The sequence below is a fragment of the Aethalodelphis obliquidens genome, unplaced genomic scaffold, assembly GCF_003676395.1.
Source record: "Aethalodelphis obliquidens isolate GAN/ISIS:26980383/991018 unplaced genomic scaffold, ASM367639v1 scaffold108, whole genome shotgun sequence".
Classification (NCBI taxonomy): Eukaryota; Metazoa; Chordata; class Mammalia; order Artiodactyla; family Delphinidae; genus Aethalodelphis; species Aethalodelphis obliquidens.
In genome coordinates this window covers 1,063,937-1,078,718 of record NW_020838052.1, presented here as the reverse complement: position 1 = coordinate 1,078,718, position 14,782 = coordinate 1,063,937, and the positions used below count along the sequence as shown (strand labels likewise).

General features: G+C 41.8%; 1 protein-coding gene across 1 annotated transcript in view; it reads left to right on the top strand.

Annotated features, from left to right (window-relative positions):
* Positions 1-8,294: 8,294 nt before the first annotated feature.
* Positions 8,295-14,782, top strand: part of VCF2 (VCP nuclear cofactor family member 2) — a 9,824-nt gene continuing 3,336 nt past the window's right edge. The window contains exons 1-2 of the mRNA XM_027096786.1: positions 8,295-8,527; positions 10,240-10,339. Coding sequence (XP_026952587.1) covers positions 8,295-8,527; positions 10,240-10,339 — 333 coding nt within the window. The remainder of the gene's footprint in view (positions 8,528-10,239; positions 10,340-14,782) is intronic.

Sequence of the window (14,782 nt, the reverse complement as noted above, 5' to 3'; positions counted from 1 at the left end):
TTCACTTTGTTATAAAGCAGAAACTAACACACCATTGTAAAGCAATTATACCCCAATAAAGATGTTTAAAAAAAAAAATAGACCCTGTGGAGATTCTCCTTCTAGGAATGGTGGTGTGAGGAGTTTGCACAATTCATGCTCACAGAACACAAGTAAAAACCTGGGCAAAATTATTGAAAACAACTATTTCATGGCACTGGTAGACAATAACCTGAGAAGTGTTTCTTTATGAAATACTGCTACTGTGTTGGGTAAGAAGGTGACTTTGTGGCCTTTTTCCTGGGGGTGGTCTCATCCTCACACTCCAGCTCAGAAGGTAAAAATCCACACCTTTACTGTATAGAGGTGGTGGACTCAATCTGGGGATGTTGGCAGGACAGATAGAAATTTTACAGGAAGAGCTTAGAAGTGAAGAGTCATGAAAGGGCCAAGAAGTTAAATTCTCCACCCCTCTGACTGCTAAAATATGCATGCATGTGGGAGACCACAGGGAGCCAGGCAAAAATTGAAAGTCTGGGACAGCTTGTGAGGGGTGGATGTTGCTGTGCATTTGGATGTATTCCTCAACCCACACGCCCCTTGTGTGGCAGAGAGGTGACCTTATGGCTTGAGTAGGGTTGCAAGATTTAGCAAATAAAAATAGAGAATGCTCAGTTCAATTTGAATTTTAAAGATATTAAAATATTATTCATTGCTTATCTGAAACCCAAATTTAATGGGGCATCTGGTATGTTAATCTGGCAACCCTAGGATTGAGGTGTATGAACATAAACTCTACCCGGATGATTGGCTGAATACAAAACTACACAGGTGAAGGGGAGGCTGCCAAGTAGAGATATCACTGCCCACACAGGATGTGGGAGACAGTTTTAGCAGTATGAGCCCAGGTGAGGTTACAATAATTATCTATTAATACAAAACAAAAAAAGCCAACAACGTTCAGAAAAACAAAACAAAGTCACTAGAACATATTATCTATAATGTTCATCTTTCAGAAAATTAACTAGAATAGTGAAAAAAACTGGAAGGTATAACCCATTGTCAAGAAAATAAATGAGTCAATAGAATCTGACTCTATGTGAGACTAGATTTTGAATTTAGCAGATAGCATCTTCAATGCAGTTATTACAAATATGTCAAACCAATTTAAGAAATAAATGTTTAAAAATTCAAGGAAAACAATTGTGGGTCTGGGTCAAAAATCGGTAATATCAACAAAGAAATAAAAACCTATGAGAGAAAAACAATTGAAATTCTAGAGGTGTACAGTGTAATAACTGAAATGAATAAGTAAACAAACACTAGATTTGCTCAGGAGCATAACTGAGATGGCAAAAGAAACAATCACAATCACTTTGCTGTACACCTGAAACTAACACAACATTGTAAATCAACTATACTTCAATAAAACAAACAGACAAACAAAAGAAACAATCACAAAACTTGAAGATAGATCAATAGAAATTATTCAATCTGAAGAACAGAGATTAAAGAATGAACAAGGCCTCAGAGATCTGTTGGAAAATATCAGACATCCCAACATATGTGCAATTGTAATACAGGAAGGACAGGAGAAACAGAAGGGGCAGAAGAGATTTTTTGAAAAAAATGGCCCCAAAATTCCCAAATTTGGTAAAAGGATTAAATTACTGATCAAGGAAACTAAATAACTCTAAGCAGGAGAAACAAAGAAAAGCACAAGCTGAAAGCCAAAGCCTGAAAGGAAAATTAGAAAGCATCAATAGAAAAATAACACATCAGAGAAACAGAAAATTGAAAAGCCTTATGAAGGAAACAAGTTTGGAATGATGAAGGAACTAAGTCTGGAATGATGAAGGAACAGTTAAAGACCAGTGTGACTAGATTGTACTGAATGAGGGGAGAGGTTGGAGAGGTAGGCAGAAGCCAGAAAGTGTAGGGTTTGGCAGGCCGCACTAAGGAGAATGGATTTCATTCAAAGGAAAAACGGGAATTCCTTGTAGAATGGTGGTAGTAATAGCTGCCCTCAGGATATATTTTGAATATAGAATCAAGAGGACTTGCTGATGTATATAAGTAAAAAACAAACAATATACAACAAACGCAAGAGATCTGTTTCAGACATGTTGAGTCATCCAAACAGGGAAGTCAGGTAGGTTAGACAAGTCTGGGTCTCAAGATATACATTTGGATGGATTCCATGTTTTGATTCTTTACCACAGTTCATCTATTTTGCCTACTTTTCTGATTCCTCAGGTACACACATGCTTTGTGTATTTGTCTAGAGTCTTTAGCTGTAATCAGCAGGAGAGATAGGCAGTACTGGGCTTACTCCATGGTAGCCAGAAGCAGAATCTCCTCATGGGAGTTTATGGAGGATAAAGCTCAATTGTAAGTTGTGTCAAGCTGGTGGTCTGAATACAGTTTTGGATTCTAGATTCTATTTGAAGTTATAAAATACTAAGATAGTGAGTGGATTATTTTAAATTAGTATGTCCTAAAACTCACTAAAACCCTCCTGGATTCCACTGAAGGTCAGAACCTAGGAGCAGTGACTCAAACATGGGAAAAAAAGATATAATCTGAGTGAAAGACTAAACCAAACCCAAAACCAGGCATTGGACAGAAGAAGTGCCTTCAGAGGCAGGCAGGTGGTACACTCTCCCCTCAGTGGGAATCAGAGATTCTTCCCCACAATGGTGAACACTGGCATGTTGTGGCTCCCACTCTTAGCTGGGAAACTTCAGACACCAGTTCTCGTGCCTGGGGGTTCCCCTGTGGGATGAAATGAATAGAATTGTCACGCTGGCTTCATAGATACTAGAGCATGTGCATATACATTAGCTTATAGATGTGTATCTCTACTTCTCATGATGCATGACGGATTATATTGATTAACTGGTTTTGTGTAGCATCCTCTGATAGGCACTCAACCCAGATCACAATATTCTTCTGATGGGCAACTAGATTGGCACAGAGAACTTCTTCCTGGTGAACACCAATGATTATTACTTTAAGCCTAAAACCAAATATAAAACATGTAAATTAACAGGGACTGGAAAGCACCCTTGTGACCTCATCAGAGAAACTAGGAATTTAAGTGTCCAGCGATCCACCCATGCCTGCATGATATCATGACTCCATCCATCTATTATCCATCCAAAAACTATGCTTTGAGATCCTCCATAGGCCATGAATTGAACTACAGTCCACATGGCACTAAAAAGCTTCATCCTATGAGGGACCCTTTGAAAGGACTTTTTCCCTAATTTTGAAATTCTGGTCCTCTGTGGTCTCTTCTGGGCCCATTGCCTCCTTTGAGTTTTCTGTGAGATATTTGTCTCCAGCTCATAAACAAAAGATTTCAGATGCAACCAGGCTTTTTACACATCTTTTCAGGTGGTAAATCACTGGGCTTCCTCCTACTGACCAAGAGCAAATAACTAGAAAGTCCCTAGTACCACATGACCTAAGAGCCTCATATCCACGTGAATGTTGCTTTTCAACTCATACGCATCCTGGAGCAGGAAGTGCAACATCTAAAGCCATGTTCAAAAAGGTACAATTTAGGGGTCAGTTCTTTTTTTTTTTTTTTTTTTTGGAAGCACAGGTTAAGTCTGCTGCTGTATTGAACAACCGTCTCACCATCAATTTGCTCATTCGGTTTATCACTAGGTAAATTCCAGCCTGATTTATCTGAAGAGAGGATATGTTTGCTTTTTCTGTTCCTAAGCTGTTTGGAAGAGGGCTGCACTTTCTTTTAGATGAAGTTGGTTTAGTGCAGCGTTTTCTAAATAATTTTAGATAAGACTCTGAACCTAATGCAACGTCAACATAAGCCTTGGTGGACATCCACATGCCAAAAAAGAAAACCTTGTGAAAAAAAAAACTTTCACAAGAATTAACTTTAAATGGATCACAGACCTAAATGTAAAATGCAAATCTATAAAACTCCTAGAAGACAACATAGGAGAAAATCTAGGTGACTTTGGGTTGGCAATGAATGACCTTTTAAAACAACACCAAAAGCACAACCCACAAAAGAAAAAATTGATAAATTGGACTTTGTTAAAATTAAATATTTCTGTTCTGTGAAGGACACTGTTCAGAGGATGAAGTGACAAGCCACAGACTGGGAGAAAACATATGTAAAAAATATGTAATAAAGGACTGGTATCCCGAAATATACAAAGAACTCTTAAAACTCAAAAATGAGAAAACAACATGATTTTAAAATGGGCAAAAGATCTGAACACACACCTCACCACATAAGATGTACAGATGGCAAATAAGCCTACGAAATGATATTCAATATCATGTATCATTAAGGAACTACAAATTAAGACGACAGTGAGATACCACTGCACACCTATTTGAATGGCTAAATCCAACACACTGAATATATCAAATGGTGGTTGAAGATGTGGGTTAACAGGAACTCTCATTCATTGCTGGTGGCAATGCAAAGTGGTACAGCCACTTTAGAAGACAGTTTGGCAGTTTCTTACAACATTAAACATCCACTTACCATATGATCCAAAAGTTGTGCTCCTCGATATTTACTCAAATGAGTTTAAAATTTTGTCCACACAAGAACCCGCACATGAATGTTTATCTAGCTTTAGTCATAATTGCCAAAGCTTGGAAGCAACCAAGATGTTCTTCAATCAGTGAATGGATAGACACTGTGGTACAGCCATACAATAATATACTATTCAGTGATAAACAGAAACGAGCCATCATGACACAGAAATACATGGATGACCCATAAGTGCATATTACTATGTAAAAACCACCAATCTGAAAAGGTTTTACAACATATCAATGCAACTCTGACTTTCAGGAAAAGGCAAAATTACAGCAAAAAGATCAGTGGTTGTCAGAGGTTTTTAGGAAGAAAGAGGCAGGGATGAATAGGAGTAGCCCAATGGATTTTTAGGTCAGTAAAATTATACTGTATGATGCTATGATGGTGGATACATGTCATTATACATTATACATTTGTCAAAACCCAGAGAGTGCAAGTCAAAGAGTGAAACCGAATATAAAATATACACTTCAGCTAGTAATAAGGTATCAACATTGGCTCATCCCTTGTAACAGATGTACCACACTAATGCAAGATGTTCCTAATAGAGGAAACTGGATATGGAGGTGAGGGTGGGAGGATCTGGGAATCATCTGTACTTCTTGCTCATTTTTCTGTAACTCTAAAACCACTAAAAGAAATAAAGTCTATTTTTTTAAACATTGAGATAAATGGTAGGCAATAGTTTCAAAGGATAGGTAGTGCCTCCTCCTCCTCTCTCAAGATTTGGCTTTTGCCTCCATTCCTGCCTCATTGCCTCCCCCTTGTGAACCTTATGCCACAGTCACTGTGCTGCTCCGGGCTGAAGGGGGTGCTCATGAGTACACGTTTGTGCATGCACAGGACACTTGGGAGAAGCGCATCTATTGAGAATCACAATTCCATGTCTTTGCGTGGCCTCCCCCAGCATATCCTGTGCCTTAGTTTCCACTCTTTTGTTGGTTTCTTTTTCTCTTGAGTCAGATGGATTAAGCTTCAGTTTCCCTGGTAACCAACACCGGTGTTTTATCTCAGCCTCTGGTCACAGAAAGAGAGCAAGATGGAGAGAAGAATTTCCCATTGGTCCTGGCCCTTCCAGCTGGGCTGTTGCCTGAGATGAGTGATCCAGTGAGGATGAGCAGAAGAATGTTGCCAAGACAACAGAATCCCACACTCCTGTCCAGCACTGAGGCACTTCTCCCTCCCCTCCCCGCACGCTTGGATCTCACCAGAGAATGGGAATGTGCTTTGGCTAAGAGTGAAGAGATAGATGCATGGTAGAAAATTTAGGGAGAGAGGTGAAATCTTGGGAGCCTTCAGAAGGGACTGGGGGAAGTGCTGGGGTCACCAAGAAAGCATTCTGTACAGCACTGCGATCTCGGGAGACAATGAAGACTATGAAAGCACAGTGGCTCTAACGTGTGGCTCCGTGATTTTCTCCAGCAGTACACAGTGCTACAACCATTTTCTGAAGCCAAGCTCCATGCCTCAGGCCTTGGAAAATGGGGCCTGTGTTGTTTGTTAAAGGAGAATGGAGCCTGACATCGCTTATGGAGGGCAAGGATGGCCTTGAGGAGGCCTTGCTCACCTCAGTGACAACTCTCATCTGTTACTCCACTCTGTGTGTCTGTCTGGTCCGTTCTTCCTTCTGTGCTCCCTTTTTTTTTGGGAGGGGGTCTCTTTATGGGATGTGAAACATTGTCCTCAGTTAAAGGGGAGGATGAGGCGAGGATGCCCCAATCTCCTCAAACATGGACTGATGAGATGGTGGGCAGAGGAGGATTTGGTGGGGATGGTGTGCTGAAATCACAGACTCACTCGCACTCCTCAGATGGCACGGGGACTTTGGTTAACTTATTCTCTCTGGCCGATCTGATCTGATCTTTATCATGAGTGCCCACTCTCTGGAGTGGCAAACAAACAAACAAACAAACAAACCCCACTGAATTTATATCTAATCTGGTAAGTGCAATCTGATGCTATCATGTGAATGGTTAGTTTAAAATAATGCTGTCTGTTTTGGTGAAATGCTCAGTCTCTCAGATTTCCACCCCACTTCTCTGCTCCTTTCCAAGGTGGGGAAGGCGTATGTATGGTTTACAAATCTCCTGGGTGATGTGGGAAGGGATGGGGGGGTCTATGAAATTCTTACGCTGCTCACAGTATCCTTGGTGGTTTCTGAGGGAAGGATGACTCTCCTCTCCCGGGTCCAGTTGGTGATGCTGACCTGCACCGCCCATGGGTGGGGCTGATGAAACTTGCATTTTTGTCTCTCTCCTCTTGGTCGGGTCCTGGTGCTCCCTGGCCAACTCAGCCTCAGCTCACTCTGCTGGCATCTGCAGACCCCTCTGAATCTGGGGCGCATCCTCCATCCCACCCCTGTGCAGGGTGTCGACTCCACAGCTTCAGCTGCAGGGTCATCTAAGCCCCTCAGACAGGTTAGGTTTCCTTCATGGTAGAACCCCTGGCTCTGGACTCAACCAATTTCCACATTCCCACTACAGGGAATGAAGGCCCTAGGGGTCTCACCACCACAGCAGGAACCAGGATCAGTTCCAGAAGGCTAAATTCCTAAACTCCAGCCATCCTTCTGCCCACTTTGTAGATGATGGAATGATCCAGAAGAAATGGGGAACATGACAATTCAGGAAAAAGGGATGATCTTTGCAAAGGCCCACTCCTGGAGAAGGAGGAAGGATATGGGATCCAGGTGAAGGGCTTAGCCTCAAATGGGATCTGGTCACTTCCTCCAGAGGGGCAGCAGAGTACCAGGGTAGAAATAGGCAGACTGGGATTGGGAAGCTTGAAAAATCCCACGGGACTGCTTCTGTCTTTTCCACGAATTATTGGGCGGGGGGAGACTGGTGGTCATTAGAATGGAGGAGGGTTGCTAGTGTGTAATGTAGTATTGTAGGTGAGAGTGAAAATGAAAAGCAATTCTCCCCTGGTCATGGATTTAAGATAAAACAATTCCGTAAAGTTTCAGAGTTTCGTCCTCAGTGCTGAGGTGCTCAGATACAAGGCAGAGGGCGAGTAGGGAGGAGGGTGCAAGGAGCACAGGAGGTGTGTTTGTGGGGGACAGTTTCCAGCCCTGGGTCCGCGGAGTAAGGAGGGGCCTGGCGGATGTTGTGGAAGGATGTGTGGTCGGTGAGCTGGCGGTTTCCAGGAGGTTGGGGCTATCAATGCAGGGGCACTAGAGCGAGGGAGCTGGAGGACAGGACGCCGTGTTGGGGGTGATGAGAGGGAGGAATGCTATACACCATGAGGGCCGCTGTCTTCCTGATACCCAGGGCATGACCGTGGGCAGGGGGGTGCTCGTGTGGGGAGAAGAAGAACATCGCTGAGGTCGGAGAGGCTCCGGGGTGACCGGCTGAGCCTCGCGGGCACTGAGGTCGCCGGGGCGGATCAGAAGAGTGAGGGCTGACAGGAGCATGGTGATTGTGCCACGGGACGAGCTCGTTTACAGGCCGGGGGTGGGCGGGAGGAGAATGACCAGGGGATTGGTACCGGTCCCGCACGTGGGGGGCTGGGGCAGTGGACGACGGGACCCAGATATCACCGGTCAGGTCCCTTAGCCGAGAGTTCGAAACAGGGCCCGGGAGGAAACTTCTAGCGGACTCGGGCGGGCAGACCGGCACTGACGTTACTGGGCACAGGCTCGCAGGCCCAGAACCTGCCCACCGGCGCGCAGCCCCGTCCCCCAGGCTCGCGACTTTCCGGGGCACCAGGACTTCCTGCCCCTGTTGCTATGGTTCCAGCGGCGGCACTAAGGAAGGCTGCAGTGCCGGGAAGGTTTGTCTGGGCAACGGTGTCCTGTACCGGTCCATCTCTGGTCCTCACCATCCCGCTTTGCTTCTTCGGCCAATATCGCCAGGGCCGCTTCGGCTGGTACTATGTGTTCTCTGGTCCTAAATATGAATGTAGGGGCCCAATTACGGACATGCTTTTGGAATTAAGAACACAGTCACTGGACAATAAGCAGTATGTACGAATGAAGTCTGAACTGATTGCAGTGGTCTTTCTTTTACCAAGTCCAGGTAACATTTCTGAAGGTTCCTTGGCATGCTCATACATCTGAAAAAATAGCACATATTTTCTACCAAAAAAAAAGTTTTCTTAACAGCACTGCACACAAATTATCTGAATTAATTTATCCTGACAATTTCCTTATCATAAAGACATCGTTTGATTGGACGTGTAGCTCTTTACTAAAGTTTTCCTCTTGTAGGGCTTTGTGGAGGACCTTGGGCCAGGGCTCAAGAGAACTTCCCTTGCAGTTCCATCTCTACCCGCCTTTTATTTTACTCTGAGTCACTTTGCTTCTTTGGGCCTGCTGTTTCCTCAGTTTTAAGAAGAGTCAGGCTAAGCTAATGGGTAGCACAGGGAGGGGGATCCAGGGGAGGGTGTGGTTAAAGAGCCTGTGTTCTCAGTGCAGTGACTCCTCTTTTTTCTCTTATTTATTGCTGCTTTTTTGTTTGTTTGTTTGCATGTTTATTTTGTTAAGAAAGGAGTTTCTTTTACTTTAACAAAGAGTTTGAAATCACTGGTTTATGGGATCAGTACTCAGTCTCCCAGAGATGGGAGAAAGATTGAAGAGAAATGAAATTATAAAAATGGGTAGACTCAGCCATCCTTAGGGGTACTGTAAACTTAAAAGTACTCTCTAAGTAGATGGCTTGGGAAAATGTCTGTTCAATTATAGGGTGTCTTCAAGAACTGTTTTGTCAAATGCTGCAATCTGATTACTTACTGAGAGGGGAATTGGGGCTGAAGATGTAATCTTACCAACCGTGAGGATATGGAGAGGGGGAAGGGTAAGCTGTGGCAAAGTGAGATAGTGGCATGGACATATATACACTACCAAACATAAAATAGATAGCTAGTGAGAAGCAGCCGCATAGCACAGGGAGATCAGCTCGGTGCTTTGTGACCACCTAGAGGGGTGGGATAGGGAGGGTAGGAGGGAGGGAGACGCAAGAGGGAAGAGATATGGGAACATATGTATATGTATAACTGATTCACATTGTTATAAAGCAGAAACGAATACACCATTGTAAAGCAATTATACTCCAATAAAGATGTTAAAAAAAACATTTTTGAGAAGCCGTATTTCAAGTTAGTAATCAGTCACAATCTCATGATGACAATCTAGTGAAGTAACCATTATGTCATAATAGTAGTTGGTACAGCAACAATAATTGGCTAACAGCACACTTGGAGAGTTTCTCCATTGTCTGTCTCTATACCACTTTCACAGGAGCATTAACAGTAAATAGACACAGGCAGCCACACCTGTCTTAAGTGTTATGTAGAAGGGGTTAAAAATCACTTAACCTGGAATTGTAACTTCAGGAAATGAAGACAATGGACCTACTGAGGTAGATTTTGAAAATGTAGCTATTAAATTCTTCCTGTTCTTACTTTATTCCCAAGAGTCATTTAAAATTATGAAGCTAATGTTTAGAAATGAAATTTACAGCTTGACTTTTCAACCTAGAGTTCCTGTTTCATATTTTCCTTCTTCGTGTGGGTGATGTGTGCTTCCGACTTTAAATTATTGGAGTAGCAGATGATGACTTGTATTTTCTCTGACAAGATTTCACATATATGTATGCCACTGGCTCACAAATTAAGTGTCCAAAATATCAATTGTTGGGTGATATTTTCTCCTCTCTCTTGTGGTTTATTTTCAGGAAAAGAAGAAGGAATCATAATAAAGAGGACAATCACCATTCTCCCCAGTCCAAAAGGAGTAAGAGACACCCTGTCTTTCAGGAGTCTCAGGATGCAGAGGTAGGAATATGGTCAGATAGCCTCTCTCTAGTTCATCCACTGCCTAAATTACATTATCCAATTGGTGCCCTGCAATTAAAAGAAATGTATCATTCCAAGAAACCTTCAAAAATGTATTCTTACTTGATTGAAGTGGCTTTTGAGCTGGAGCCCTTAGCCATGGTATGCAGTATCTCACAGAAGGTGGTAAGGAAGCACAGAAAAAGACTTAGTGAAAATGTAATCAGGAAAAGCTAGGTCTTAGACTTTTCTCCAGTCATAAGAGCAGGGAATAATCATCTTAACCCCCTCCCTTATTTTTAGATGGAGAATAAATTTTCAGGAGTATAATGATGTGTTATTGGCTAGAAGGGGATTCTTGATTTCTGGCTAGGAAAAGTGAAAATGAAATTGAGGATGGGGGAGTCTGGTGATTTTGCAAAGCTTTAATGGCGCTTGAATGGAAGAGCTTGAATTTTAATGACTTGTGACATTAGCATAGTATTGTTTTAATTGAGGTATAGCTTACTAGGAGAGGATTAAAGGAACCTTGTTAAGTCTTTATGTATGAATCCTATTAGTTAATGACTAAGTAGTGCTCACTTGTCCCTTTTGTGAGCAAAAAGTGAAATGATTATCGATCCCTGTCCTCCTCCTGGAACCTCTACGCAGGTGGTGATAGTCCCAGATCCTGGGCAGCTACTTGGATGGGTAAATTGTAGCTAGGTATAACTCATGTAACTTGCTCTCTTAGATGCTGGCCTTTTTCGTTGAATATCTTTGCATGTTCAGGAGTACTGCTCTTTTTTGTTCAACCTTACATCTTTACAAATTACATCACCACTTTTCCTGTAAATCTGTGCCCTCATACATAAATATAAGCCTTCTAGAAAGCGCAAACACAAAGACACTAATGTTTTTTGTATTAGTCTCTCTTACTTGCCAAGACCATTCATTTTATATTTCAGATTGCCAAGTAGTAGCAAGAAATTGAGAGTGAAAAAATGTGTAGATATGAACAGAATTGGCTTATCGGGAACATATCTCTGCCTTTTTCTCTTCTGTACCTGAATTGGAAAAGATTTGATATCCCAATGCTAGAATTCCAAGGGAGCATCAGAAGTGAGACGAATGAGAGAGAAACAGAACCAGGAGCCCCACCTATGTTTAAAAATTAGAATTCTATAAAATCTACTCCACCCCCTTTTTTAAGCTGGTAGGAGCTGTCTCTTTGTCAGGTCGTTGTTTAAAGTAGTGTCAATTCATAAGACAACTAGAACATTTGGCATAATTTTTGAAAAGTGTTTTCTCTTAGGTTGACTGTAGATTTGGGTGTTCACATCGCCTTTAATTATACACATTCTAAGACACAGAACTGCTTTGGGAGACCTTATTTCGGATGAAACTGTCATTGAACAAAATAATGGTTGTTAGTCATGTTTTTATAACCCATGGCAAAATGTTAACTTCTGAAATTATCCTCCATTTAAAAGATACATTCAAAAATGCAGGGACAACCCTTTCCAAAAATGGCCTAATCTGTTGCATGCATTTTATGAAACTTTGCTCATGTTGTATACCAAGCAATCCTGAGCAGTTTTATATTCCAACTGGATGTTAAAATCTAAGTTGTTTTAAAGAATTGAAGATACATACGCACTCATGTTTTTCTACAGATGATGGTTACTTATCAATCTTTTGTTCAAATGCCATTAACTGAGTTGAAACAAAGTGAAGTTGTTTAAATTGTTTTATACTTACATAGATTCTATTATAAATATAATTTTTGACTTAGAAAACAACTTAGAACTCAATGTCTAGTTCAGCTTCATTTTATGAGGGAAACTGAGCTACAGAAAAGTGTAGATTATTTATCCCATTGACACAGAGAAGTTAACACATAAGTACCTTTGCCTTGCTAATTTGGAAAGTAATTGTAATTCAGCAGCCAAATTGATTTGATATCCTATGACTCATAAGATTCTACAGTGTTTCATTGGTTTTAGCAAATATGAACGAGTCTTTCATTTCAAATGTGTTGGAACTTTGGGAGCACATATTTTAAGTGCTTGGATGGACTTGCTTAATTTAGTTTCTGCAGCTGCCTTAGAATAAAAATATTACGATTCTAGGTATGGGATATGTACTAGGGGTGAAAAATTTTTTGTTGTTGAGGTTCACATAAATGAAAAAGTTTAATACCAGCTTAATCTGCTTTTACAGTTAAGGAGAATTACATAATTCTCTGTTGTAAATATACACATGCATTCCCATTCTTTTTTGTTGAAGATGCTCTGTAATTAATATTCCTCCTCATCTCTTCAGATTCTATTTATTCGCTGGTTCTTTCATTAGCCTGATAAGGTGCTCTTTCTCTCTCCTAACTAATTTTCTGTCTACCGTATTCTTCTCTCAAGTTAGTGGATCGTGTCTCCCCCTTTACCTCCCAGCTGTAATCTGCTTTCACTGCCTGTTACTTCTCATCCCCTTCATGCAACTATTCACTAAAACTTGGCTCCTCAGACCCCACCTGTCCTGGGAGCTTGGGGTAAACTTAAATGTCTCTGTCATTTCCTCCATGACTCCTGCTATCCTACTTCTGATGTGTATCGCATATATGCCTTCCTTTACATTTCCACTATCCTAATTCAGGCCTGCATTGCCGCTTGCTAAATGTATTGCAGAAATTTCCTCCATGGTCTCTGTGCTCTCATTCTCCTCCTACTCCATTCATCCATTAGAATCCTCTTCCTAAAAGTAGATCCGAGCATGTCTCTTAGGCTCAAGTACCTATTCCGACAGACTTCTCAGCATGACATTCAAGGCCCTTGATAACCTAGCTCTACCTTCTCATGCATATTTTGTCTCCCACAAACTCCTCTCCAGGAGGCCCCAGCCACATTGTATTACTAGCTTTGTCTCCTCGAAGACTCCTCTTCACCCTGCTTGTGCTCTTGTTGTTCTCTCCCTTTGTCACACCCATCCTATTAATATTCTCCCCATCCTCCAAGGCCCAGTTCAGATGCCATTCATTTTAAGGAACCTCTTCTATTTCCCTGGTCCGCATTCATTGCTACATTCCTGTCACTGCAATAGCTTAACGCTGTCATCCTCAAAGAGGATGGGTTCTTGATTGGGCTCAGGAATTAGCTGTTGGTTGAGTCCCTAAGTATCCCTGGCAAAGTACCTGCTTGTACATAGTAGGCACACAAGTAATTGTTTGGATAGTGGTTGGGTATCAGAACAACCTGTGCCTACCTGAGATAACCTCTCAGGATGGGGACCTGGCATGTGCATGTGAATCAAACTAACAAAAACCCCACAGGTGGTCCTGATGCCTATCTCCAAATAGAATGTGCTATGGAAGATCTCTGCTGGACTCAACTGAAACTTCTTTGGTTACAGTGTAAGCAGGCAGATTTCATTATGGCCCAAACTAATCTAAAATCCTGCCTTTTCACACAGACCTAGACCCTAGGACTTTTGTGTAGTGCTTTTGTAAATGTCATTTAGTGAGAGACACTTGGTCAGAGTCTTTTATAAATGTAATTTTATTTGGCCGTGTACTTGAACTTACAAGGGTTTCAATTTTGCAGAGCATGGGCCTGTTCTCATTTGTCTTCCACAGGTATCAGCACTAAGCTTATATCGAATGGTCAGAGGAAAAAGAATGAGCTTTGTAACTGGCAAATACATTCTGATGAGACGTTTCTTTGAGGTATCAGGAGGATGGTGAAAAGCATTTGTATTTTATGGGTCTTTCTCAATCCTGAAGCGTTTAAAATCTCATTTCTCTTCTGATGAAAGAATTTGCTCTCTTTCTAAAATCGATTGCAGTAAGGAAAAAGCTTCTGTAGTAAGATAGCAGTTTCAAGTGTCAAAACCATACGGTATCAAGGAGAAACCTTTTCATCCCAAGAACTCTGACAATAATAGGACTCATTAAGTGGGATATCTCGTATGAAGTATGTTCAAAAGGGTGAAATGAGACAAGGCCCAGGGTTGTATAACGTAGGCTATGTTTATTAGCTAATCAGCACTACTGGCCTAGAAAATGCTAGTGGATACGACGTTTTAGATGTTCTTTAGTAGTTTAAAGACAATCTCATTTACAGCATCAGTCCTTTTTTTTTTTTTTTTTTTGTGGTACGCGGGCCTCTCACCGCTGTGGCCTCGCCCATTGCGGAGCACAGGCTCCGGACGCGCAGGCTCAGTGGCCATGGCTCACGGGCCCAGCCGCTCCGCGGCACGTGGGATCTTCCCAGACCGGGGCACGAACCCTTGTCCCCTGCATCGGCAGGCGGACTCTCAACCACTGCGCCACCAGGGAAGCCCCACAGTCCATTTTAAGTCTTTGGTTTTTTTTGGGTTTTTTTTTTTTTGTAGTTTTTTTTTTTTAACATCTTTATTGGGGTACAATTGCTTTACAATGGTGTGTTAGTTTCTGCTTTATAACAAAGTGAA